We start from the raw sequence: 25,830 nt of genomic DNA, 5'->3' as shown, positions 1-25,830 counted from the left end.
ATATTGGTTAGCCCGGATTCCTCTTAACCAGTTCCTATATTTGGTTTTAATATGGATCAAGGCCATTGCTCGCTTGTCACAAGGGAGCTTAAGGGCCTCCCTTTTTTCAGCTCGGACTGCTGATTTCCTGGTTCTAATTTCATGGTCAAATTTATGTAAATGAGGTATTTGCTTTTGTTTGTGCATAATGGAAGCTGGCTGAAACAACTGCATTAGTTCATGGTAATTTACATCTGAACCTTGTTTCCAAGCATCTTGGCATTTTAGCTGTTCGTCATAGCAGGACCTGAACGCGTCCAAGGAGGACTCTGACCAAATTAATCTGTTTCGCGCAGTATTTACTGTGATTGATCCCATAAGATATTGCAATTTGCCTTGAGTCATATCAGATTTAGAGAACCAGGTCACGTTCAGCATGTTATGATTGCTCGCTTCTGTGTCAATAACTTGAAATGATTCTACTTTGTTTAGCATGGTTGTATTAACATAGATGTATTCAATGATTCCCATGCTTGAGGAACGATGCCAGGTTGCCCTAGCCGGGATATCCTTGATAGAGGAACCATTTAACATGAATAGGCTTCTGGACTCTACAAAGCTTGTCCATTTACCAAGGCGCGTTGTTTCTTATTTTCGTTTAGGGCTCAAACAATGTAGATTTAGGAATCCGCATTACCATCTAAAATAATGAGGTCTAGAGCTTTGTTCATTGAGTCCAGAAACCTGTCATCAGTAATAACCATAGGGTTCCAGTAAACGTTAATAAGTGCACAAACATAGTTATGTCCAATTAACATTAACATGTATAACATTAATAAGAAATGTTGCTCTTGCACAGTATTCCCCAAAAACTCTAGATGACAACTTGCCCTACTCAAATTAGAAGACATTACTTAAACATGGACTAAGCATGAAACCTATGCATGTACAGTGCATGAACAATGTAAATTATCAAAATAAACAGATAGCAGTTTCAATGTGGATTACTCGACGCATACAGAATCCAGGAACTGTGACGGGCGTGTATGCTCTTCTGAATTGCTCTTGGAGAAGACCTGTTCCATTCTACTCAGGCTTTCCACGACCCAGATGCATTCTTATTGCCATTCTTTCCATTTTAGCCTTTTCTCAAAAGTTAGTGCTCTTGTGATTACACCCTAGTTGGAATTAATAATGTATAGTATTGCAAAAAGAAATTTGCCACAATCTGTTCTATTGAAGTGACAGATTGGTTCAGGAAACCATGTCATCTCATTTGAAGATGTCACAACACTAATGGGTAGAAAGTTCAGAAACCTACGGGCATAACCTATGATACTGCCATGACACTGTTGGCCAAGCTCTCTTTCTAATAGATTCAGATATGCCATTTTAACTTGCGCTCCGAGAGAACTTTAGAAGGATTCTCTCTGAATCAGCTGCACACTTAGGTCTGGCTCAGTTTTACCACAGAAGGCAACGCTTGTGGCCATACATTCCCATTAGTGAATGACTGGCAATGGACTGGATATTGTTAGTCAGGGATGTCAAATCTACTTTAACTGCACTTTTCTTTTTTCTCTCAGAGGGACAGAGGACACTGTGTATGAGGGGGAGCCATTACTACCATATGGGAAGACCAAGGCTATGGCCGAGAAGATGGTCCTCAAAGCCAATGGACAGCAGGTACAAGAATCTCAGACGTCTTGTTAGTCCGTTTAACTTTGTAAACTTGGAACTCAAAGGTCGTCTATGAGGAACAAGTGTTTGTTAACTCTACATCTGGGAGTGGGCTTAAAAATGTACACTCGACTAAATGTTATCATACATTCCATCTGTAATTAAGCTATTTGCTGAGTCCTGGAATCTAACCTTGCCATGAATATTGTTGATGCCTTGACTTTTCAAGGTTTTCACCAATATATCTGAAACATCAAAGGGCTTGGTTCAGATTTTCCAAACTTTGCACAGCAGTCTTACAGTGTCTGCTTTATAGTTGCACCCTGGTCGACAAGTAGATCCCTGGCAAACTCCAATTCATCTTTTGATGAAAAGTCCTAGGAGTTTATTAATAGAATGTGTCTCTTTTGTGGTCAGTTTCTGGGCAATCGACCAAAAGGGGTTTCTCAAATGTTTGTTACATGCTTGTAATGTTTTTCCAAGGATATGCAGTTTTTCAGGACAAATTTCCCAACTTTTTGGGGTGTCTGGTGTGTTTCTTGATTTAACAGAGCATCTTCAGTTTTTCCTGTCTTTCCTCTTTCATCTTAATTAGTGCAAATAACAATTCCTTTGATTGGGAAACGGGAAATACCTTAGCTGAAAACATTCAAGAAAATCAAAGACAGGTGAAAATAATGAGATTTGTAAATGTTCTTTCCAAACACAAACTCGTGTAGTGAGCCACTTCTGTGAGGACCTGAGAATGAGTGTCACTCAGCATCTGCCTATGAACTTTCCTCCAAGTTCTGTTTATGATTTTACCCAGCTTTGGATGTCAGTTGTGTGTAGGTTTCCATGTAAAAGGGAAGACATTTGTACAATCAACATGCGTGGTACGGAAATAAGAGTGAAATGAGAGTAGTGGATTTTATCATGTGTAGGATGCCGATCATGTGAACTCCGTAGAGTCTATTTGGAAGTTTATTTTTACACTCAAAGAAGTGTCCTTCATCACATTGATCCGATCCTTTAGACACCGATGAAGGACCACTACATTTAGATTGTGTTTGGAGGGACAGAAACATGTAGGACCAGTGAAGACACAAATGAGGACAGCTTGACATATATGTATTTCTATTGTGTGTTATTATATAGTGGTATATAAGAAACAAGTGGTGGGGCCAAGATGAGGAGAGCAACTGAAGGACAAGGCAAGAGGTATTAGATCAAATCATCCATTTATTTTATTTAAATTGTGATAAAAAATGATAAAAAATCATCATGAACGTGTTTAACTAATTAATTTTTTATAAAAAAACACACAAATCCTATATAGCTGGCATTCATACATTCATTCAGCTAATACAATCCCTAAAACAGTTCATTTATGTTTTTTTAGTGGAAATGTAAGAAAGTGCATCAACAATTCCATTGTTTAAATAAAAGTTGTTCATTCCAAAAGACAATTATTATTATCAAAGCATTCAATTTAGATTTTTTCTGTAACGATGAATGAATGCAAGTACAATTCCTATGTAGAGTAAATGCAGATACACTTCCAATATTTTGATGATAGTAGTTCACTCCAGACAAAAAATATTATCGACTATTAGTGCCCATGCAAATAAATCTTCTTTATCAAACAGGCTTCTTGGTAAATAGTTTCGACTTGGTTGGTTATCTATGACTTCATCAGGATTGGGATGAACCTAACAGCATTTCTAAAAGACAAACAAAAATAAATTGTACAATTAAAATATGGTTAAAAATACCTAATTACCTTCATTCACTCAGTTGCTCTCTTTGAATAACAAAAGTCCAAACGCGGGGAGAGGACTATAAAGTCCATCTCTATACCCAATACAAAATTTGGCTAAATGAAAGGAGCTGACTCCAATTCATTTTTCACACAGGTGCCTAAGGGCAGCATATATCCCAAAGGCCTCATATAAGATCCGGCCCGCCGCCTCCCTCAAAAATGAGTTGAAGACAGTGAAATCAAATACAAACAGAAAAGAAGAATCATTTCCGAAGAGTGAAACACTATCATTTCATGCCACTGTGTTTTCCCCAATCTAACAACCCATTCCCTCCATGTCTCCATTTGAATTTTTAACTAGAATCATACCTGAAAGCCATACTGACAATGGTCAAATGGTCTTTACTTTAAACAGCCTCCCATCTGTACTAGAGACACTGGATCAAGTTCAGGTATGCATAGTTACACACACGCTTTAAGGATGCAGAAGAAATAAGCGATCCCTAAAAACGACAAACAATTCCTATATTACATCTATACAATGTTCTGACTCTAAAAAAGACTGGCTAAGACGACTAATGGCCACAAAAATTACCTTAAAACCCAATGGGTGAATCCCCTCGGCTTAGTTTAAACAGAAAACTAACACAATATGTCTCTGTAGTAGCCAGATGGAGTGTAGCCTCGGCTTAGTTTTTTCAGAAATCGAACAAAATCTGTCTCTGTAAACAGAGGTAAAGCAATATGTCAAGCATTATGTCTCTTCCCTCTAAAGGGGCAACTCTGCATAAGATGAAAAAGCTAAAAAAGCACCGCTATCTAAGATGAAAAAGCCAAAATCTCTCACCCAATGAGATAGGCTACAGCTCCTCAAAATGTCTTCTGTGCGTGCAAGAAGTAAACAGTAAACAGAGAGTCCAGTCCCCTCTGTGTAGCGGTTCCTGTTCTACATACGGAAATGCTTCTAAAAAAGAATGTATAACACTGGTATTACACGGAGGCACTTAAGTGCGTGCCATGATGTGAAAAAGAATGCTGCCGCCACTAGCCAGCCGCTCTGCTTACCTCGCGTCGAATATCAGGACGAACATCGCCCACAATGCCTTCCTGCAGACTGAGGAGACCAAGCGTAATACGCTAGTCCCTCTTTTGTGTCGGAGGTCTATCGGATCGACACAAACAACGGACAAAGGACGTGTGTGAGACCAGAAACTGTCACGCAAGGCGAAAGAAGGAGTAATCTCGCCACTCACTTTGTTAAAATCAAACAAATGATAAAGTAAGGGGTAATTTCGCCACTCATATTGTTAGCATTAAAACAAAATTAAAAATAAAGCGTAACTGGAGCCACTTGGGCGCCGTCCTGCTTTTAGATGAACGAATGGAAATCATCAATAACTTTATGTCCTGAGAAACAATTCTCGATTTTCCAAAACAAATATATATATATAAGCAACAAAGCACATTGACCCAATAATTTTCTGGAGAGTAGGAAAAAATACTGGACCACTGGTGTCTAGTATAGCCTATTCACTGCTGAGAAAAAGAACCAAAGGCGTCTGGGAAAGTCTAGGAGATACGCTTTTTAGCTAAGTGCGGGGCCAAAAAAGACTCCCTATTATCTCAGTCCTCATTGGATTATCACTAGTCCAACTCAAAGGAATGAAAGAAAAAATACTTAATTCCATTCCTCCTGTTGATTCAAGCCTATGGTGAGGCTATTAGTGTGGTATATCCACCACTGTTCTTTTTGAGTAAGACGTGCCGCCACGTTGGCCGTATCTGTGCCACAAACTTTTTCTACAGCGCACCATTGCAAATCTTCTGGGCTATGGTTAAGTTCCAAAAAATGCGTAGTCAAGGGGGCATTAGGTTGTCTTGTTCTAATCTTAGAATGATGTTCCCCTATTCGTAATTTTACCGCTCTAGTAGTCTTGCCTAAATATGCCTTTTTACAAGGGCATATTATTGCATAAATCACATTGGCACTAAGGCAGGTAGTGTGTTGCCTAAGTTTCCAGTCCCTCCCGTGAATGTTCATGACAGAGGTGGCTGAAGTACTGGAACAGTTGCAGCAATTCCCACGTGGAAAATGCCCAACAATTGGGGTCATACCCCAAGTGGCCGTAATGGTTGGTTGGGTCTCTTGTAGATAGTTCCTATCCGCTTTGGACACCCAATTTTTGAAATTCTTGCCTTTCTAAAAAGCATAAATCGGTTTAGGTAACTTCTGCATATTCAATTGAAGTAAATGCCAATGGCTAGAGATGATTTTTTTTAATTTGATTGTGCTGTGAATTAAATGTGAGGGCACAAACAATTTGGTCATCCTTCAGCTTTTTTTCTCTTAGATCTTTTTCCAAAAGAGTTTCTCTATGCTGGTGACGTGCTTGTTTTTTACAACGTTTGAGGAGTTATTTAGGATGCCCTCTTTCTAACAGTCTCTCTTCTATAATGGAAGCTTGCTTAGTGAAATCTTCTACTTTAGTGCAATTCCTGCGAGCTCTAAGGAACTGCCCGTACGGAATATTAGATTTCAGAGACTGTGAATGAAAGCTCTGATGGTGCAGTATTGTGTTCCTATCAGAGTCCTTTCTGTACAGATCCACACCCAGGCTCTTATCGTCCACTTTTATCAACAGATCCAAGAATGCAATCTCTTTATTGCTGGTCTGAATCGTGAATTTCAAATTGGGATTTAGATTATTAATCCAGATGAAAAAAGCATTATAGTCCCCTTTTGAACAATCCCAAATGATGAGTATATCGTCAATATACCTCTTGTAGAGTTTCAGAGCTGGTTTGAATGGGTTGGATTCTGTAAGAATATTGGACTCTTCAAAGTCCCACATATAAAGGGTGGCATAATTGGGGGCAAAGGATGCTCCCATTGCTGTCCCCTTTATTTGCATGTAGTATATGTTTTTGAATCTAAAAAAGGTCTTAGTAAGGGCAATTTCCAATAATTCCACCAAAAGTTCACTAGGGACAGAAATGGTATCTGTCCTAGTTTGGAGGAATCTTTTCATAATCCCAAGGGAATCACCTTGTGGGATATTGGAATATAGCGACTCAACATCCAATGTGATAAGTATGTCATTAAAATCATTAAAAGGAAAAGACTCTACCATCCTTATGACTTCCGTAGAGTCTGAAAGGTAAGTAGGAGTATGTTTTGCCAAAGGTTTCAAAAAGAAGTCTAAATATTGACCAATAGGTTCCAAAATGGAACCACTCAATGACACAATGGGTCGACCTGGAGGCACACTCATGCTTTTATGTATCTTTGGTAGCATGTAGATTAAAGGAGTCCTAGTGTTAGTAGGCAACAGGAAATTGAATTCTTTTTGAGTAATAATATCTCTTTCCAATGCATCTTTGCCCAATATTTTGATTTCTGTCCGGATCTTATGTGAGGGATCTCCTTGTAATTTTACATAGACCTCCTGGTTTTCAAGCTGTCGCATAACTTCTTGGTCATATTTCATGGCATCCCAAACTACCACTCCTCCGCCCTTATTGGCTTTCTTTATCACAATCGTTCTATCTGACTGTAATTCCTTGAGTACTGCCCAGTCTTCTTTGGTGAAATTGAAACATTTTTTAGCCGGCTTTGTCTTATCTTTGCTCTCACAAATGGCATGAAAGTCTCTAAGCACCGCTTTCTCAAAGGTAGCAGTTTCTTTTGATATCATGTTCAACGATGGAGTCAATTTAGAAGTAGGTCTAAAGGCGTATTGGGACTTGGTTCCGTAAACGGAATCTGAGTGTTACCAAAAAAATCTTTAAGCCTGATCTTACGAAACAGGCTCCTTAACTCAACTTCTACTTCCATTTTACTGGGGTCCTTCATTGGAATGAAGGAAAAACCTTTTTCTAATATTGAAATTTATTTGGGTGTCAAAGTCTTATCCGACAAATTGTATACCGCAGAAGGAGGGCTTACCTTCTGTACGCCCTGCTTCTTGTCTCGAATACATTTCCTAATGGAGGAGGGCCTGTCTGAGGTGGAGGAAAAGGGAGTTCTGGAGGTGGGTAAGGCTGCATCTGCCCTTGGGGGGCAAATCCCTGAGGATAGAAATAGGGAGGGTATTGAAAAAAGATATTTTGTCTTCCTCTCCTTCCTCCTCTTTGAAAGCCTCTACCCCGTTGTCTATGATTTTGCTGATTGCCTCTCCTACCCTTTTGATAGCCATCTTCTTCATCGGAGGAGGTATCTGATAAAGTCACCTTCTTGCGAGAAGGCGTCCCCACTGTGTTGCTGTCTGGATCCCTCCAATTGACCGGACCCTGATAATCAGTGCTAAGGTACGGATATGCTGTTTCTTTAGAGACATTTTTAACATCTTTGATAAGTTTTTCCATTTTTTTCGCCGTAGTGGATTTAATGAAATCAGTGACTAGATTTTCAATAGTCTCTAGTTTTTCTTTGATGTTCATAATGGTAGCATCAGCCTTGAAGGCTGCTTCTGCCTTTTCAATCTCTTCTCCAACTGCCGTACTTTTTTTCAAAGCTGTGTTTATGGTGTTATATAGTGGTGTCAACTTTTCTTTTTTTGATGTACCATTTAATAGTGTTTTGTTGCAAAGTGTTTGTTTTCTGTAAATATTCAGAGTTGCTCATTTTAGTGCCTATAATATTTTTTAACGAATTGTGTAAACATTTAGTACAAATAAATGTGTATATTTACTTTTTTATGATATATACATGGCCTAGTGCATTTTTTCAGGACTGGAGATATTAACGGTTTAGAGAAGTTACCTTCTCTTTATGGTCTTTATTTCTTTGTATTCTCCTTTATTGTATATAAGTAATATGAGTTTACCCATCTATTCTGTCTGCATTGAAATCTATTCTGCTCACTAAAGCATGCACAGCTGTGCACACCATGGGCCAAATAACAGAACTATCAGTAGTGGATGGTCTGGTAATCGTTAAGCTATCGTTGGACAGTCTATCACCACTCATTTCAGAAGTCCTGCAGTACCAGAAGCAGATTTCGACTGGTGGTAAAAATCCTACTGGTGGGAACATTTGGCCAGTACCACCAGCGGGAGTGAAGTAGGCAGGGCTGCATTAGCATAGATGCATTCTGCATGCTAATTTAGCCCCGCTCCCGAGTTTTGCCAGCTCCCAATGCTAGTTTGGTATTACAAAGCTGATAATAAATGGTGCAAATTCGCCCTATTTTAAGCCAGCTCACAGTTTGTCTAAAATTGGGCAGTTTTTGCAGGGGGATCCTGCGACTCTCAAGAAGACCACCAGGGTGTGGCATTATACATGGGAACCCCTCCAAGTGCTAGGGTCGGTGGGCCCAAAAAAGCTCCCTTCCTTTACACACGCCGCATATGATCTTCCGCTCTTGGTGCAGGCTTATTAATCTAGAAGTCCAGTGGACCGCTAGGCAGAAATGGCTAGGCTGTAAAATTGGCCACTCAGGCCCGTTATATTACCCATTCTTGCAATCCAGCCTATCAGGAATAATTACTGTCTACCTCGATGGATGCTAAGTATTCTGTGTCCTGCTTGATAGGAAGTTTTAAAAGATCCAATTGCAATCAATGCTCACTGTTCTCTATCCATTGCGTACGTTTAACACATTCTGTGGCCTGTGCCATTCCGCTTTGGCTCTCATGTCATAGGTATCAGTCCCTTGCAACTTGTGCTTGCATCTTTGTCATTGAAATGTGGGACATCGCATTACTTAAAATATCTTCGAGGCTTAAGCAGAAAGAAACTGTACATTAACGCTGCTGCAGCTCGCGACCAGACCAGGGGAAGGCACTGGCGGGCAGTATCTTAACTTGCACTTAGTAGCGGTTATATATTAAGAGGGAGACCATCTACTTAGCATTCATGGACCTGAGCACAGCATTTGACATGGTAAATCGATCAAAACTTTAGCAGGTGTTCAGGTCCGCGAGGTGCCAAGAGGGTATTGTCAGAATCCTAATTATTCTTCATCAAAACACAAAAGCATGTATTAGAAGTGGGAAGAATGGTAATTGTGCTGATTTCTTCCCAGTTGAGGCAGGTGTGTGCCAGGGATGTATCCTGGCGTCGCTACTATTCAACTTAAACATAAACGGCCTATACAAACCTCTGGTGAAAAAGACCCATGGGTCCTGAGATTAGGGAATAGCATGTTTTTGCTATTGGCCTTGACCACACACATACCAGGTGCACTTCAGAAACGAATTACTGATTATACACTGCTTATGAGTGGTCTAGATTTGAAAGTGAACACCATGACATCGACTTTTATGGTATGCAGTAGAAGAAGACGACTTCCACATATGTTAAGCAACAATGATGTGATATGGCATTTATAACGCGCCTGTACACAAGTGTGCTAGACGCAAATTTTGTCATTCCAATGGTTAAGGAGTTGGTATATTTAGGGGTCTGTTTCTCGTCTAATTTTCTACCAGATGCACATGTAAATAATCGATGTGGTTTAAGCAAGCATTGGCGGAGTTTATTGCTTTATGGTAGTGTCAAAGACTAAGCCAATATAACTTATATTAAAGGTATATTATAGCACAGCTGCCTCAGTGGATTAAATTGTGGGGCTATGCAGATAACAACTCGATACAGGTGAATGAAAATGTTTGTTTTTTAAATCCTGGGGCTTCCTCGCTCAGTTTTCACGTGGAATTCGGCTGCAGCCATAGCAAGGGCACACTGGTAACACAACCATTACTCTATTGGATACGCCTTTGGAAGAATGTGAAAGCCATTCTTACCATCGTATCAAGTTCTTAGTTGCAAAGGAACCCCATATTATCATATTTTGATTAAAGTCAATAAAAACAAGGCTTATTGAAGTGGAAGCTTATCTGTATTTTAACTAACCAGACATTTTAACGTCATTGGCTGCATGGATAAAAAAAAAAAAAATGTCTATATGCTATATTAAAAAAAATAAGAGGATCTGGATCTTACAAAACCATTTAATTGTGGGCACGTTACTATAATCGAACCCAATGTCCAAAAGTATTTGTTATGGGCAATCAATCCTACTCAAAGAGTCTCACTTACTAAATAGAGCACGCGTCAATTGCCTGGCTCTCAGAGCAAACACTGGCCCATTTTCTGGTTTTCTGCCCCTCTTACAGAGACACAAGAACTGGGACCTTAATACCCATATTGAGAGAAATCAGTTTTGTCCAGTACCGGGCAGCCCTGATCTATCTTTTATGGGCTGACTCCCCCAAGATTGGAGGAGCTCTATTAATGTATCTGAGGCATACCTTGCATAAAAGGAAATTATATGAACTTTTTAACCTTTTAACTAGTCACCTGAAATTGCTGAGCGTTTTATTATCATCATTAATTGCATTATCAGAGAAGTTAATCAGACAGAGGAATTTTAAAGAAAGGATCATACAGCTAGATAATTATCCTTCAAAAGACTGTTGCTTTTAATGTATTTGCACTTTTCATAAGTTGTTTTCCATGTGTGTATGTTTTAATGGAAATATTGTTTTTCTGAAATAAGCGTTATTGATTGATTGAACAACAACGTCAAATATCCACTGAGGAGCAGCTTGTTTCCTGTTTTCCAGCTAACCAATGGTGGTAATCTGCTCACCTGTGTAATTCGCCCAGGCAACATTTATGGAGAGAAGCTACAAGAGATTAAGGATACCTACAGGGCAACCAAAGCCAGGAAGGGGTGTGTTGCATGCCTGGAACCTGAAGGTGTAGAGAATAACTTTACATATGTTGGTAGGTTTTACCTCTTGTTCCCAAATACTATTTGTCTTCTTTCTTCAATATATGCAAGTCATTAATTTTTGTTATCAACAACAGAAAAGACAGGAAGATGACATTCTGCACTAGTCCAACTGTGGGGTTTTTTCAAAATGTAATGTACTTCTTTTAGCCAACAAGAAACCTTACACCGACATAGAAAATACAAACTTCTTCCTTAGAACAGCACAATGACAAACAATGTTTATCACAATATAGAAGATATAGTCATTTTTTTCATAGTTCTTTTCACTATGTGGTTAAGACTTAGCGTAAGTGGCTGCCTCAAAGTAGCATGTAATGCTATACAAATGCCATGTAAATATATATGATTGTGTGGGAAATTGCAAAGGTCTGTTGATGTAATCCCGGAGAATTGTCACATTCCTTGAATCATGCTTTAGAAACTGTGCCAATGAATGGCGTGGTTATCCATGTACGCAGTAGAAGTGATGTCACAATGTTAATTCCCTGCTTAGTTACTAAAACATATCTGTTCTGTTGGTTTTCACAGTGCCTATCAAGGGTTGGAAATAGGAAATGGCCATGTGGAAGGTGAGATAGATGCCAGGTTTCAGTCAATTTGAAAGAGGGCTCAGACCACATGATCCCCTCAAGCTGGAATTACGTAAGTGAGGTTGTACGCAGAAGCCAGAAAATAGCATGGAGATGTGAAACAACCCCATTAGTCTGGTCAAGGTTTGCAGGGAGATTGGGAAAAGAGGGGCGTTGAGCTTAATAGCAGGGTGGTTCAGAAAGGAGAATAAAATGGCCCTGCAATTCATTATCATGGCAGGCTTGAGTTGGGGATTCTGTTTTATTTTGCTGGACCTAGTGCTGCAGTTTGGATAGCGGTTCTCTCTTTGCTGTTCCAACAATGTATGATAACTCTGTACACCTGTAGGAAGACCAAGGGCAGCAATGGCCTGGGGTTGCATAGGAGGGCTGTGGTTGTTGGAGGTTGTTGTGCAAATTGACTGGGAAGACTAGAATGCAAAGAGCATGGTGTCACATAGGTTCTTTAAGCCAGGTTTTAAATTACTGCCTGTAAGGATGGGTTCTTCTTCAAGTCCTGAGGGAATAACTGCTGATCTAAGAGGCCATTACTTGAGGTGTCTGCATCATACTCTTCGCTATTCAACTCAACCGTTCTGTGAATTATTTTCATCCTCCAGCACACGATTCCGGGAAGGGCAGTACTAGTTTCTGCAGAATACAGTGACAAGTATACAACTAGTTACAAGCATAAAAACACAAAACACACACACACGTTCCCCTCTCTCCCACAAGCAACATTTGAGTAACTAGATGCTAAGATGATTAAAGGCACTATGATCTTCCACCATAGGCTAATTGCTCCTCATCGCCTATACTGACCCAGTTTAGAGCTTGCCTGCAACCTTGTTAGAGGCAAGGAACGATTACAGTTGATATGTTGATGCTCAACTGTCCTGCTGAGCCGCTGTTGAGGAAGTCACAAGCCCTTGCGGGTGACCCATCTGTTGAGGCATTTTATGGAGATTAAGGCCCTCATTAGGAGGTTGCCGGTAGGCCACTGTATTACCGGTGGTCAACGCCAAACTCAGTTTACCGTTTCTGTCACCTGATACCCCGGTAATACTAGTGCATTATGGGCAGTGGCAAAATGGTAAATTCCCATTCCTATGGAGTACCATAGGACTTCATGGGAATGGTAGCACTGTAGCACCGGCACCATTGTTAACGGTGCCAGTGCTTGAGTGTTTTATCTGCCAGTAGGGGCCAGAACTACCGGCAGGTCAGGCCTGCTTTTAGTTCACTGTCCCTACAGGCAGACTCAGAGTATGCCAGTCTGGAAAAGGAGCTGGTAACCATTTTTACTGGCACTTTTATCTGGACCAGCATGCTCATAATGAGGGCCTAAATATTAGAGAAACCCAACCCATAACCTCTTTATGTGTTGGGGGGCATTTGGTACCCATCTCTCTTAACGTCCTAGAGCAGAAATGTGAAGGCTATGATTTGGGTTATTCCTGGAAACCTCACAGGGGACTGGAGAGGAGAGGTCACCTTAATGTTCTGCAGCCAAGAAAAGAAGACTTGCATACAATTGGGAGCACCTCTACTGAGAACAAACTTGGGCAAATAACTTGTTCTATGGGATGGTTCCCATGCAGGCAGTCTACAATTACATTTTAGCTCACTGTGCCTTATAGTGAACGAAAAAATAAATTGAAGAAGAGCATTGGATGATGCTGCAAAAGGGGTTGAGGGGTAACCAAAACTCACTATGCACAGTTAACATCACAGCCACACCTCTTGCCACTTACTACCATCCAGCTCCTCCAGATTGTAGTACACACACACAAACACATATATAGACAAAGAGTGTAAAAGAGCATAAGTTGATAAGATTTATCGCAACAAAACCCCTGAAATTCAGCAATCAAATTTTGAGCAAGTCCACCTTAACTTCGCACCTCCTGTTGCACCCTCTGTTGCTATGGCCACAATGATGACATCACAGAATATATCACTGGTGACATCACTAATTACATCATACATGACATCACCGATGAGATCAATAATTACATCAAATGTGACATTACTGATTAAATAATGAATAACAACACCTAACATGGAATAACACACTGATACAGAATTATGATATGCTTACACATGGAGCATTCATTTGTTGTACTTATTAACGTATAAACCTTAAAATGAAAATATGTAATGTTGTACAAATGGTTTGAATTTCATATATTAGTAAACAATTGCAATACTTAATTGCAGGTAAAGTACCTGATTCTGGTAAATCTATTTCAGGTATTTCAAGCATAATATTATAAGAATATGTAGTAGTAGAAACATGTTTAATAGTAAGTGTTATGGAAATAGTGAATGTTCACCTTTAATTGAAAAGGAGTTGGGAGGTCCTCTACTGAGAATGAACATGGGTCATATACGCTGTTCTATGGAATTTCTTCCCCCCAGGCGGGTCTGCAACCACATTTTAGCTCACTGTACCTTTCAAAGAGGAAACATTTCAATTTGCATTTCAGTCTTTGTCCCACTCACAAGGGCTGTCCAACACTGAACATCTAGGCAATTCTCCTCTGAACAAGAATACCATCAGCAACCCCTCATTTTCAATGTCCACCTTTAAATTTACAATTCTCCTTACCATAATAATTTACAATTCTCCTTACCGTAATAACATTACATGAACACATTCTTGTCTAAATGGCATGTTTTATAGAACAATAATCACATACAAAAGAAAGTGTGTGTCCATGTGCATTTTGAAAATATATAATCTAAGAATTCGAAATTTGGTTAAAATGCAAAAAAAAACAGTTACTCATGCTACATAATTACATGTATAGAAAAGAAATGAAGATTAGAAAGAACAAATGTAATTATAGACATACGAGTGGAATTACTAATATTTATAGTCAATTTTGAATTGCATTGCAATATAACATATTAGCTTCCGAAGTATCCGAAGCACATAACTGTTTACATATTATTCTTCTTTGTAATAATGTCTGTATGTACTGACAACTGTATACTGCTTGCTACATTGAAAGAACAAAGGGCAGAATATGTTGCACTTTGTAAGTATAAAATATGTACTTATAGGTTATGTTAAAAAACAGAGAGGTCACATTTCAAAATGTAATTAATCAAACCAGTGACATTGCTGATGTCATGCATGATGTAATTAGTGACACCATCAGTGGTGTCATCAATGATGTCCTGTATTATGTAATTATTGATGTCACCAGTGATGTCATCAGTCATGTCATCTGTGATGTCATCATTGTGGTCATACACTGTGCATAGTGAAGGTGGACTTACTCGAAATGCGATCACTGAATTTCAAGGGTTCTGTTATAGTTTCTTTCTTGGTCTTTGTCCGTGGCCAATCGACACAGCCTTTGGCCGGGGCCACTGTACATGTTGCACAAATAGGATTTTTAGGGCCAACTAGCCATGGCCTTCGGGTAGGGCCCCTGTACATGTTGCACCAATAGGTTTCTTTGGTGCCTACTAATGGCCTTTGGCCATGGCCACTGTACATGTTACACCATTAGGTTTCTTTGTGACACTCTAGCCATGGCCTTTGGACATGGGCATTGTGTATGTTGCAACAATAGGTCTCATTGGGGCCCATTAGCCATGGCCTTTGGCCTCTGTACATGTTGCACCAATAGGTGGGTTTTCGGACCCACTTGCCATGACCTTCGGCGCAGAGAACCATTAACTCCTGCCTAGAAGATGTGATTACTGCAGGTGTAAAATTACTTTTATTTCACTCTCTCCCCATTCCTGCAGGATTCCCCCAATTTTCCTCTGATAATGGCAATGAACTACACATACAGAAGCGTTGAACTACCCATGCCTATAGGATATCCCCAGTATTCCCCCGATAATGCTCGTAAATCCAAATCTGTTCCCTGACCCGACAGGCACTCAACAAGTGCCCCCTCCTCTTTCCATGGCTCCCCCACTCCCCTCAATTGCGTTTTTCCTCCCTGGTCCTCTCCTGCCCATTACCGCTTATCAGTGTTTGGTTTGTGTGGTGCATTTTATTCTCTGAGGTGGACTTGATTGAAATGTGAGTGCAGAATTTCAGGAGTTTCGTTGCATTACATCTGATCACATTAACTCTCTCTTAACAAATAGTTTTTCACAATATTTCAAGGGTTTTGCCATACCTTGCTTTCCTCAGGGCCCACTGGCCATGGTCTTCTGCCCAGCCCACTGTACATGTTGCACCAATAGTTTTCTTTTGGGCCCACTAGCCATGGGCTTCAGGCATGGCCGAACATGTTGCATAGAGATTCTGAGGTCTCACCAGCTACGGTCTTCGGTCGTGGCCTCTGTACGGGTTGCACCAATATCTTTCTTTGAACCCCACTAGCCATGGGGACTGTCAATGTCACACCATTAATTTTTTACCAAATACCCATTGCCCCCTGCCCAGTAGATGTAGGCACTGCAGATGTTAAACCTTTGATTTTTTAACTTCTTATTCTCGCAATCATTTCACAGTAATCATATCCAAAAACAGTAGAGTGGCGGTTCGCCCATTCCCACGATAACCAGAACAATTGCTCAGAATTAAAAAGTCTTCCATGTCCTCGCAGGCATTCAATATGTGTCTCCCTTCTTTTTTCCAGGTCCCCTCACTCCACTCAATTGCTTTTCCCTCCATAAACCTCTTCCTTTACCGCCTATCACTCATCGCTTCATGTGACGCACATTTCTTTCTGAGCACATCTTGCAGCGTTGAAGCTGTAATCTTGTGAGATTCACGTGGTCTTCCCCTGATAAAGCAGCAATATTCTATCCATAAATGGCTTTCCAACCCACCCCCCAAATCCCCATCTTGACATGGTGTCTTCATGCCCACTCCCAAACTCTAGCCTGATGTAATTGCTATTGCTATTGCTATTTATATAGCGCCTACGGCCGGGCCATCTAAGCGATGCTGTTCAAAACAATCAGAGGCTAATTCATAGAATCCAGCGCACAAGTAGCGCACGCGGCTGGCGCACAGCGTGCGCCTGCGATAGTCTGCGCCAGGCACGTGCGCTAAAACAGATTTCCGCGCACAGCGTATTCATGGATTTCAAGCTCCCAAACCAGCCGTGGCGCAGAGAATCGCAGCGAGCCTGCAGCAGCGCCAGTAACGCCCCCAAGAACGCCCTCGCGCAAGGAAAAGCCATCAAAATCGCTAAATCATCGCTAAGGGCTGCGCTAACCCTGGACCACTTCACAGGGCAGGCAAACAAGGAAAGAAAAGCGGGCAATCTTCAAATCAGGAGTACGCGGGAAGTACTACACGCGACTAGGCAGGGAACGTGAATTACAGGGGTACGCGGGAATCATCACACGCGAACAGCCAGGGTGCGTGTATTACAGGGGTAGCGGGAAGTTCAACACGCGATTGGCCAGGGTACGTGTATTACAGGGGTACGCGTGAAGTAGAACACGCGATAGGCCAGGGAACGTGTATTACAGGGGTACGCGGGAATTATCACACGCGAACAGCCAGGGTGCGTGTATTACAGGGGTAGCGGGAAGTTCAACACGCGATTGGCCAGGGAACGTGTATTACAGGGGGACGCGTGAAGTAGAACACGCGATAGGCCAGGGAACGTGTATCACAGGGGTACGCGGGAATTATCACACGCGAACAGCCAGGGTGCGTGTATTACAGGGGTAGCGGGAAGTTCAACACGCGATTGGCCAGGGAACGTGTATTACAGGGGGACGCGTGAAGTAGAACACGCGATAGGCCAGGGAACGTGTATCACAGGGGTACGCGGGAATTATCACACGCGAACAGCCAGGGTGCATGTATTACAGGGGTAGCGGGAAGTTCAACACACGATTGGCCAGGGTACGTGTATCACAGGGGTGCGTGGGAATTATCACATGCGAATAGGCTGGGTGGGCCCTCACAGGTGTACCCTGTACACCCTCCACGGCCCCTGCAGGCAGCCCACAAAACAGTGGACTACCCTGCACACCTGCTCATGTCCCCCTGCACCCCCATCCACCAGGGGCACCCTCCACCAGGCCCCCACCCATGTCTCCCACCACCCCCACCCCCCAGCAGTGCAGGGGCACCTGCCATCAGGCCCCCATCCATGTCTCCCACCACCCCCACCCCCCATCCACCAGGGGCACCCTCCACCAGGCCCCCACCCATGTCTCCCACCACCCCCACCCACCAGCACTGTGGGGCACGTGGCCAGCAGGCAGTCAGGCAGCAGCCGATGGCAGGTGGGAGCGTGCTCAGGGCTCTGGGGGACTTAAATTTGGCCTCCTGGCCAGGAGCCTGGTCTTTCGTGTTTGAACGCGTGGACAGCCTGATAGGGAGTGATTTTGCACGTGAAAACCCCACACTCAGCGAATCGCGCGAAAACCCGTCACCAGCATATGTGCGTCAATAGTTACCTGCACGTGCAGTGTCAAAGCGTGTGATTGGTGAAAATGGATCTACACGCAGGAGTGACAAAGCGTGTGATTGGTGAAAAGTGAGCTACACGCAGGAGTGTCAAAGCGTGTGATTGGTGAAAAAGGATCCACACGCAGGAGTGACAAAGCGTGTGATTGGTGAACATGGGCCAAGCACGTACACGCCGTAAGTGACGCTGTACGTGTGGGCCTGTATAAAAGGTAGTGTTGAACACCATTTCCTTGTACGTGCTTTTCGTGGAGAGCGAGTGGGTGAATTCTGTACTTCTTGTTGTTTCACACGCGATTTACTTCACGGCGTTTCCAGTTCGTACTCCCTGTTACCTCTGACAGCTTTTTCTCTTTTTCCTCTTGTACTGGTTTACCTGGGCCTGTTCCCTCAAACAGTGTCCCCTTCTACTGTTGTCCTGTCTCCTCAGACAGCGTACACATCTTCTTTTGGCGGGGGTGTTGCCAACCAAAAGCGCTCATTTTTCACGCTCTTTTACCTGGCAGACGGTGAGTCACGCACGTATCTAACATCTGTGCTTGCCCCGTGTGTAGCCTACCCCTTCAGAGGTCAATCTAGGCTGCGTGTGACACGCATACGTTCATTGTGTTACTGGATGCCACAGCGTAGTGCAGGGTTTTCCATCAGCACACGTGGTCTAGGAGGGGTATTGTGCACGTTCCTTAACTTTTTTGGGGTGCCTGTGCGTTGCGTGACCCGTCATCTTTCCCCAGGGGTGTCATATAGCCTTGCCACTGCACTAGGGTACGAATACCATCTGGTACCCAACCCCTTTGACACCCAATTGCCCAGGACAATTGTGCACACCGACTCCCATACGCACAATACCATCAGTGCCATGGTTGGGAGGCGTGCAAGCCGTAAGGGTGGCAAAGGTGGCCGAGCCACACGTGGTGGCCGTGGAGGATCCACTAGGGGACGTGGTTGTGACTTGCAGGGTGCCCCTGTCCCCCCCAGTCTGGAGGACCAGTCAGGGACACCCATGCCCCCCCCCCCCCCCCCAGTTGAGAGTCATGTGGCTGATACCAACCCTGATCAGCCCTTGTCGGACCAGGCCATTGTGGCACCAGACCTGTCCGAGGGTGATCCCATCGCTGACATCCAGGTCAGCAGGTCCACTGCACGTGCACCGGTGCACATTGGTGTCATCAGGGCACGCGCATCTATGCCAGATAGGTCATCTGCTGGCCCCCGTAGCCAGGGTGTGGCTCCATCCACCCCACCTCTCATACACCCTGCCAAGACTGTGTCGGTCCTAGTTCATGCACCTCAGATCAGGCCTGACCCCATCCCACTACCCCCAATGCCTGCACCTACTCCCATGCTGAGTGGGCAATCCCACACACCCAGTACTGAGTCCACCACGACTCCTGCCCCTAGTGTCCACAGCGGCGTAGGACACTCTGGATCCCCACCCCCTTCCAAGCGCAAGAGGAAGAGTGCACGTCCGGCACAGGCTGATGCCCCAGGCACGGCTGCACAGTCCGGCCCATCAAGGAAGCCAAGCTTCACAGACGCCGAACTGAATGCACTTGTTCAGTATGTGTCAGATCATGATAGGGAAATGGTCATCGTTGCAGGGTCCAAGACCACACATGCCAGACGCCAGGCACACTGGCAGACCATTGCTGACAGAATAAGTGCCCTTGGAGTAGTGAGGCGCACAGCTAGTTATTGCCAGAAGCGCTGGAATGACCTTAAGCGCAGGGCAAAGGATAAGCTGGCCTCAAGTCATGCCGCAACCTTGGTGACTGGAGGTGGGTCCCCAGCACAGGATATAGAACTCACACCACACGAGTCTGTAGCTGGATCCTACGTCACCGAGGGACAACTCCAAGGTGTGGGAGACCTCCCTGATTACGAGGCATCATCCGGTGAGTGCACATGCATGTGTGTATTATCCATGTGCATGGTGTGTGTGTGAAGCATTCATGTTGGGTGCCTGTCAAGGGGGTGTGTGGCAGAGTTGATAGTGGCAGAAATACAATGTGAAGGTGGGCACCACAATGGTTGGGACTTTTTATATAAATAAAGTTCATTTAGAGAAAATGTGTGATGTTTTAACCTGGAGCTACCAGTCTATAAGTGATCCTGTGGCATCCGGATCGCTCTAAATACAATTGCAAGAAAAAGTAAGGTAAAAATACCGTACTTAAGACTGGTGCTTCTCAGTTGACCTTAAATAAGGTTGCTCAATCATATAAAGTTCTTGCGTGAAATAATTAAATGTCAAACAAAATATACTTCCAAATGATACAACGTTTTCCAAGAAAAATGTTTAATTCACATTCCTTGGTTTTATATTTCTGATATTACGAGGCAACTCAAAATCCATAGGTCAATTATTCACAATAGTACATATGCCAATGCATTTCGGTCTGAGACCATCTTCAGGGCTGTACTGAAGTGAGTGCAGAATCTGCATAATGTAAACATTAAACATTCATCGCAATACACATAGATATAGATACAATCGAAAATTCAAAATAAAGCAAAACACATACCCCAAATAGATCCAAAAAGATGTTGAACATGTAGGGAAAAAATATAATGATAATAAATTTAGAAATATGTCAACACACGTCATATCTCTAATCAATCATAGTGTTTTAACATCTTTGTATCCCGTGCACTGTACCTGCTAATTGTGAGTTGTCCTCCCCTGTGAAATGCGTTCGTGGAACGTCTCCAATATTCCTGTTAATTATCAGAGGGGTAATAAATTACTATTACTATCGCTATATCCAAGAATATAACTATTTGAGCCAGAGAGGTTCTTACCTGCTCACGTATGTTTCGCGCGCAGGACCGATCGCGCTCGCTGTGAAGGCGAAAGTGAACTGCGCGCGGCCAATAATGCTTTTAAGGGTAGTCATGGGAACCTAGGCGGGGCGTCGGGCAGCAGCACGTACGCCCGTACGCCTCGGGACCCACCGCCCTACGAAGGCGCAGGGGGGCGGGACTGTTCCCATGGCTACAAGGTGTGTGTATGTGGTGTGTTACTAATGATGGAATTAACTTGTGTGGAATGGGGAGGAGAAAGTCTAAGCAATTAGTGAAACAATACACGTGACTTCATTCTATAACCATGCACCTGTTCTGTAAATGTCAACACATATAAGTATTCAATTAGGTTAGAACCTGGTTATATGGAGTGGATCATGTGACCCATACACGTATTTTTATATATTCATTTGATAATGTGCAATTAGTGCATGTTTATGTAAAATACAGAAAACAAAACAAAAATCCGTCATCAAGCTCAATCACATATTTGCCATGTGTCCTCAGTTGTGTCTAAATATCAGTTCATAGCGCTTCTCCATCCGAAGAAACCATGAATCTAACTTTTTTAGAGAAAACACATATAATTAATCTCTTCGTTGATTCCCTTTGGTGTGAGGGAACTTAGTCTGTCTATCCAGAACGTTTCTCGTTGATCAATTCTTTTCTGTAGATCCTCATGTCTTTCTCTTCTTTGGACTCTTTCCAGGACTACAAATTTGATCTGTGCCAGATTGTGTTGTTTACTCTGCCAGTGTCTTGCTACTGCAGAGCTTGCAGTCTTGTTCCTGATGCAAGATCTGTGTTCGTTCCACCTGATCTTTGCTGTACGTTGTGTTTGTCCGACGTAGTATAAACCACAGGGACATTTAATTCCATATATAATTCCTGCCGTGTCACATGTGGCATAGCATTTCAGTTTAATTTTTTCTCCAGTATATGGGTGATTTATGGTTTGTCCTTTCATGATATATCCACAGTTGCTGCAGTTGAGGCATGGAAATGTACCTATGCGGTCTGTGCTTCTCTTCTTTTGTGGGGGTCTAGTGTGGACTAATCTATCTTTCAAATTGGAACTTCTCTGGTAAGCAAATGTTGGGGGTTCTTTAAACAGGTGTTCTACCCTCTTGTCGCATGTTACAGTGTTCCAATTTTTCTTTATGATTGACTTAATCCGATTACTTTGGCGTGAATATTTCGATACAAACACCAGTGGAGGACAAATATCTTGTTTGTGTATTTTGGGTTTGAGTAGCTCTTCTCTATCCTGTGAAACCGTGCGTATTTCTGCTGATGTAACTTCCTCTGTTGAATAACCGCGGGCCAGAAATTTCTTACCCATCTCTTTTACAGCTCTTTCGTATTCACTCTGGTTACTCACAATCCTTTTCACTCGAAGCAATTGACTGTAAGGTAAGTTCTTGATCAGACTCGGTTGATGAAAACTTAGTCTGTGTAGCAGACTGTTCCTATCTGTGCTTTTCCGATAGATAGTAGTTTGATATTCTGTTTCTGTGACAGTGATCTCAACGTCTAGAAAGTGAATGGATTCACGTGAATATTCGTATGTGAACTGTATCCGCGGGTCTATGTTATTGATATATCCAAAAAATTCTAATAGTTGTGATTCTGTGCTCTTCCAGATGCCAAAAATATCATCTATGTACCGGATCCAAATGATGAGATCTTGATTCCATAAGTTGTTTGTCAGGACATGATCTGTTTCGAACTTGTGCATGAAGGAATTTGCATATGAAGGGGCCATGGTTGCTCCCATGGCAGTGCCTGCAACCTGTAGGTAAAATTCGTCTTTGAATTGGAAGTATGAATTGTTACTAATGAATTCCAACAGTCCCATGATGAACTCTTTTTGTGCAGCTATTTCTCCTTCCCTCAGGAGCATCCACTCCACCGCTTCTCTGCCCAAGTCATGGGGAATCGATGTATATAAGCTTTTGACGTCTATTGTGAAGCAGATATTGTTGTTGTTGAATGGAACAGTTCTTAGGTATTGTAGGAAATGAGTAGAATCTTTAATATAGGAACTTGTTTTTTGAATCAAAGGTTGTAAAAAATAATCGATGTATTTACCGAGTGGTTCGAGGATGCTGTTAATTCCGGCTACTATAGGTCTTCCCGGAGGTTTCTGTGTATCCTTATGTATCTTCGGAAGAGTATAAAAATGTGGTATTTTTGGATGAGTATTTGTCAGAAATTTCTTTGTATTATGATTTATCCATTCCAATTCTTCTGCTCTTTCCAAAAGTTTGTCCAAATTGCCCCGAATCTCCTCTGTAGGATCTGTGTCTAATAACGCATAGGTGTTGATGTCCCCAAGCTGTCTATAACATTCTTCTTCATAATCGCTGGTATTGAGTAGAACTAAGCCTCCTCCTTTATCAGCAGACCGTATTGTTATCTTGTCGTCTCCATATAAGTTTTTAATGAGTTCTAACTCATGAGGTTTCATGTTCTGATTTCTCGAGTGTCTGAATTTGATTTTCTCAAGGTCTCTTGTGACCTGTTTCTGGAAGATGTCCACCGAGGGGACTGTTATTGGAGGGATAAAGTTGCTCTTTCCTCGGAATTCTTTGAAATCTGAATCTTCTATGTCTCTAGGATTCTCTTCTTCTAATTCACTAAAGAAGACTTTCAGTTTCATTTTACGCACCAATTTATATAGTTCAATCTTAGAATCAAATAGGGTGCTGTCGTATGTAGGCACAAAACTGAGTCCCTTTTGTAATGTTTTGATTTCAGACAGGGTTAGATTTCTGGAGGACAAATTAATCACTATGTTCTCCTCTGTTGTTGTCTCGTATTCGGCTTTTGCCTTCCTTTTCCCCCTTCTTGTTCTCTTCTTCCTGATCCTAAAAAAGGCTCCCTTTCTCTATTTAATGTTTCCGTTGTGCCTGCTGTACTTGATGTTCCTGGTGTAGCTTCTTCTTCTTGATTCTGTGTTTCTCTCTCAGTATCAGTTCCAGAACTAGATGTCTCACTTGTGAAGTTTTGTTTTGGTTGCCTTAGTGGAGGACCATATTTATCCATCCATGTATAAACTTCATCTTTTAGATAATCGTAAGTATCCCGTTTGAATTTTCGGATTTTTTTGGCTTCTAAATCCGTCTTGTACCCCGATAATTTTTTGTTGATATCCTCCAAGATGGAATCTACTTCTTCTCTATTTAGTGTAGCTACTAAAGACTTCTCAAGTTCTAAGATCTCCTCTCCCAGATCTTTCAGGTCTTTGACCAGTTCTTGTATGGTTAATAAAATCAGATCCAAAGAGCATTTATTTAGTATAGCCTCCCATTTCTTTACGAAAGCTTTACTCTCTCTGCATAAGGTGGGCCTTAATTGTAGACGCAGGCCTCTCGGTATTCTTTGACTTTTATGATATCTCCCCAGTGTTATCGCATGTAGTTTACGATTGATCTCCTTTCTTATCAGATATTCTAGTTGTTTTATTTGGCTAGTTGGATCCTGTTTCTTGTTACTTGTTGCACTGAATCCACTGTCGGTAATGAGACCTAGGATTTCGTTCGCCTCTTCGGCTGTGAAGCCTAGCGTATCCGCCCTATTTGTCGTTAAGCCTTCAATGTCCGCAAATGACATTATTTCTTGATGATTATGGTACTGTAGAGAAAGTCCAAAGAAGTTCTTAAAAAGTTGTGTGCCTCCACCTTGGATATGTCTAGACCAAGTTACAGAAATACAATGTGAAGGTGGGCACCACAATGGTTGGGACTTTTTATATAAATAAAGTTCATTTAGAGAAAATGTGTGATGTTTTAACCTGGAGCTACCAGTCTATAAGTGATCCTGTGGCATCCGGATCGCTCTAAATACAATTGCAAGAAAAAGTAAGGTAAAAATACCGTACTTAAGACTGGTGCTTCTCAGTTGACCTTAAATAAGGTTGCTCAATCATATAAAGTTCTTGCGTGAAATAATTAAATGTCAAACAAAATATACTTCCAAATGATACAACGTTTTCCAAGAAAAATGTTTAATTCACATTCCTTGGTTTTATATTTCTGATATTACGAGGCAACTCAAAATCCATAGGTCAATTATTCACAATAGTACATATGCCAATGCATTTCGGTCTGAGACCATCTTCAGGGCTGTACTGAAGTGAGTGCAGAATCTGCATAATGTAAACATTAAACATTCATCGCAATACACATAGATATAGATACAATCGAAAATTCAAAATAAAGCAAAACACATACCCCAAATAGATCCAAAAAGATGTTGAACATGTAGGGAAAAAATATAATGATAATAAATTTAGAAATATGTCAACACACGTCATATCTCTAATCAATCATAGTGTTTTAACATCTTTGTATCCCGTGCACTGTACCTGCTAATTGTGAGTTGTCCTGAGTTGATAGTGGCACCCATGTGCCTCATCCAGTATGTTCAGTGCAACACCATCTGGCCACAGCACTATCCCTACTGGCAACAGTGCACATATGGGCCGACACCATGGAAGTTGCCCTTGAATTGTCATTTTGTCACTACATTGTTGCTCATACTCCCCTGTCTATTCATCTGATGCCTTACATACCATTCCTATCCTTTCCCCCAGCCATTAAAGTTTCATCTTCACATGCCTGACATGCAATGATACCACATGCTAATGCGTCCTCTGTATATAAATGCCAACCAACATGCTGTCATACTGTGGATGTTGCCTTGACATCCACCTCCCACCTGTGGGCTTTGGTACCGTCTGGTTTCGAGCCCCATTCCCTCACACTCCATGCTGCTCTTCATGGTCTATCTTCCATGACTCCTACAGTTCAGACCATCGTGCCCTACTCACGACACCTGCTTGCCAAAAGTCAAATGAGGGCACCCTGCCCTCCAATGCGACCCACCCTATTGCTGACCAGT

At 42.2% G+C, this 25,830-nt stretch overlaps 1 protein-coding gene across 1 annotated transcript in view; it reads left to right on the top strand.

Annotated features, from left to right (window-relative positions):
• Nucleotides 1–25,830, top strand: part of LOC138489657 (3 beta-hydroxysteroid dehydrogenase type 7-like) — a 271,115-nt gene that overhangs the window by 215,419 nt on the left and 29,866 nt on the right. Inside the window, exons 5-6 of the mRNA XM_069617326.1 lie at nt 1,566–1,665; nt 10,970–11,132. Of these exons, the coding sequence (XP_069473427.1) occupies nt 1,566–1,665; nt 10,970–11,132 (263 nt within the window). The remainder of the gene's footprint in view (nt 1–1,565; nt 1,666–10,969; nt 11,133–25,830) is intronic.

The sequence above is a fragment of the Ambystoma mexicanum genome, chromosome 9, assembly GCF_040938575.1.
Source record: "Ambystoma mexicanum isolate Mex_15411 chromosome 9, UKY_AmexF1_1, whole genome shotgun sequence".
In the NCBI taxonomy this organism is placed as follows: domain Eukaryota; kingdom Metazoa; phylum Chordata; class Amphibia; order Caudata; family Ambystomatidae; genus Ambystoma; species Ambystoma mexicanum.
Note: the sequence above shows the minus strand (reverse complement) of the source record. Positions and strands in the feature narration are given on the sequence as shown.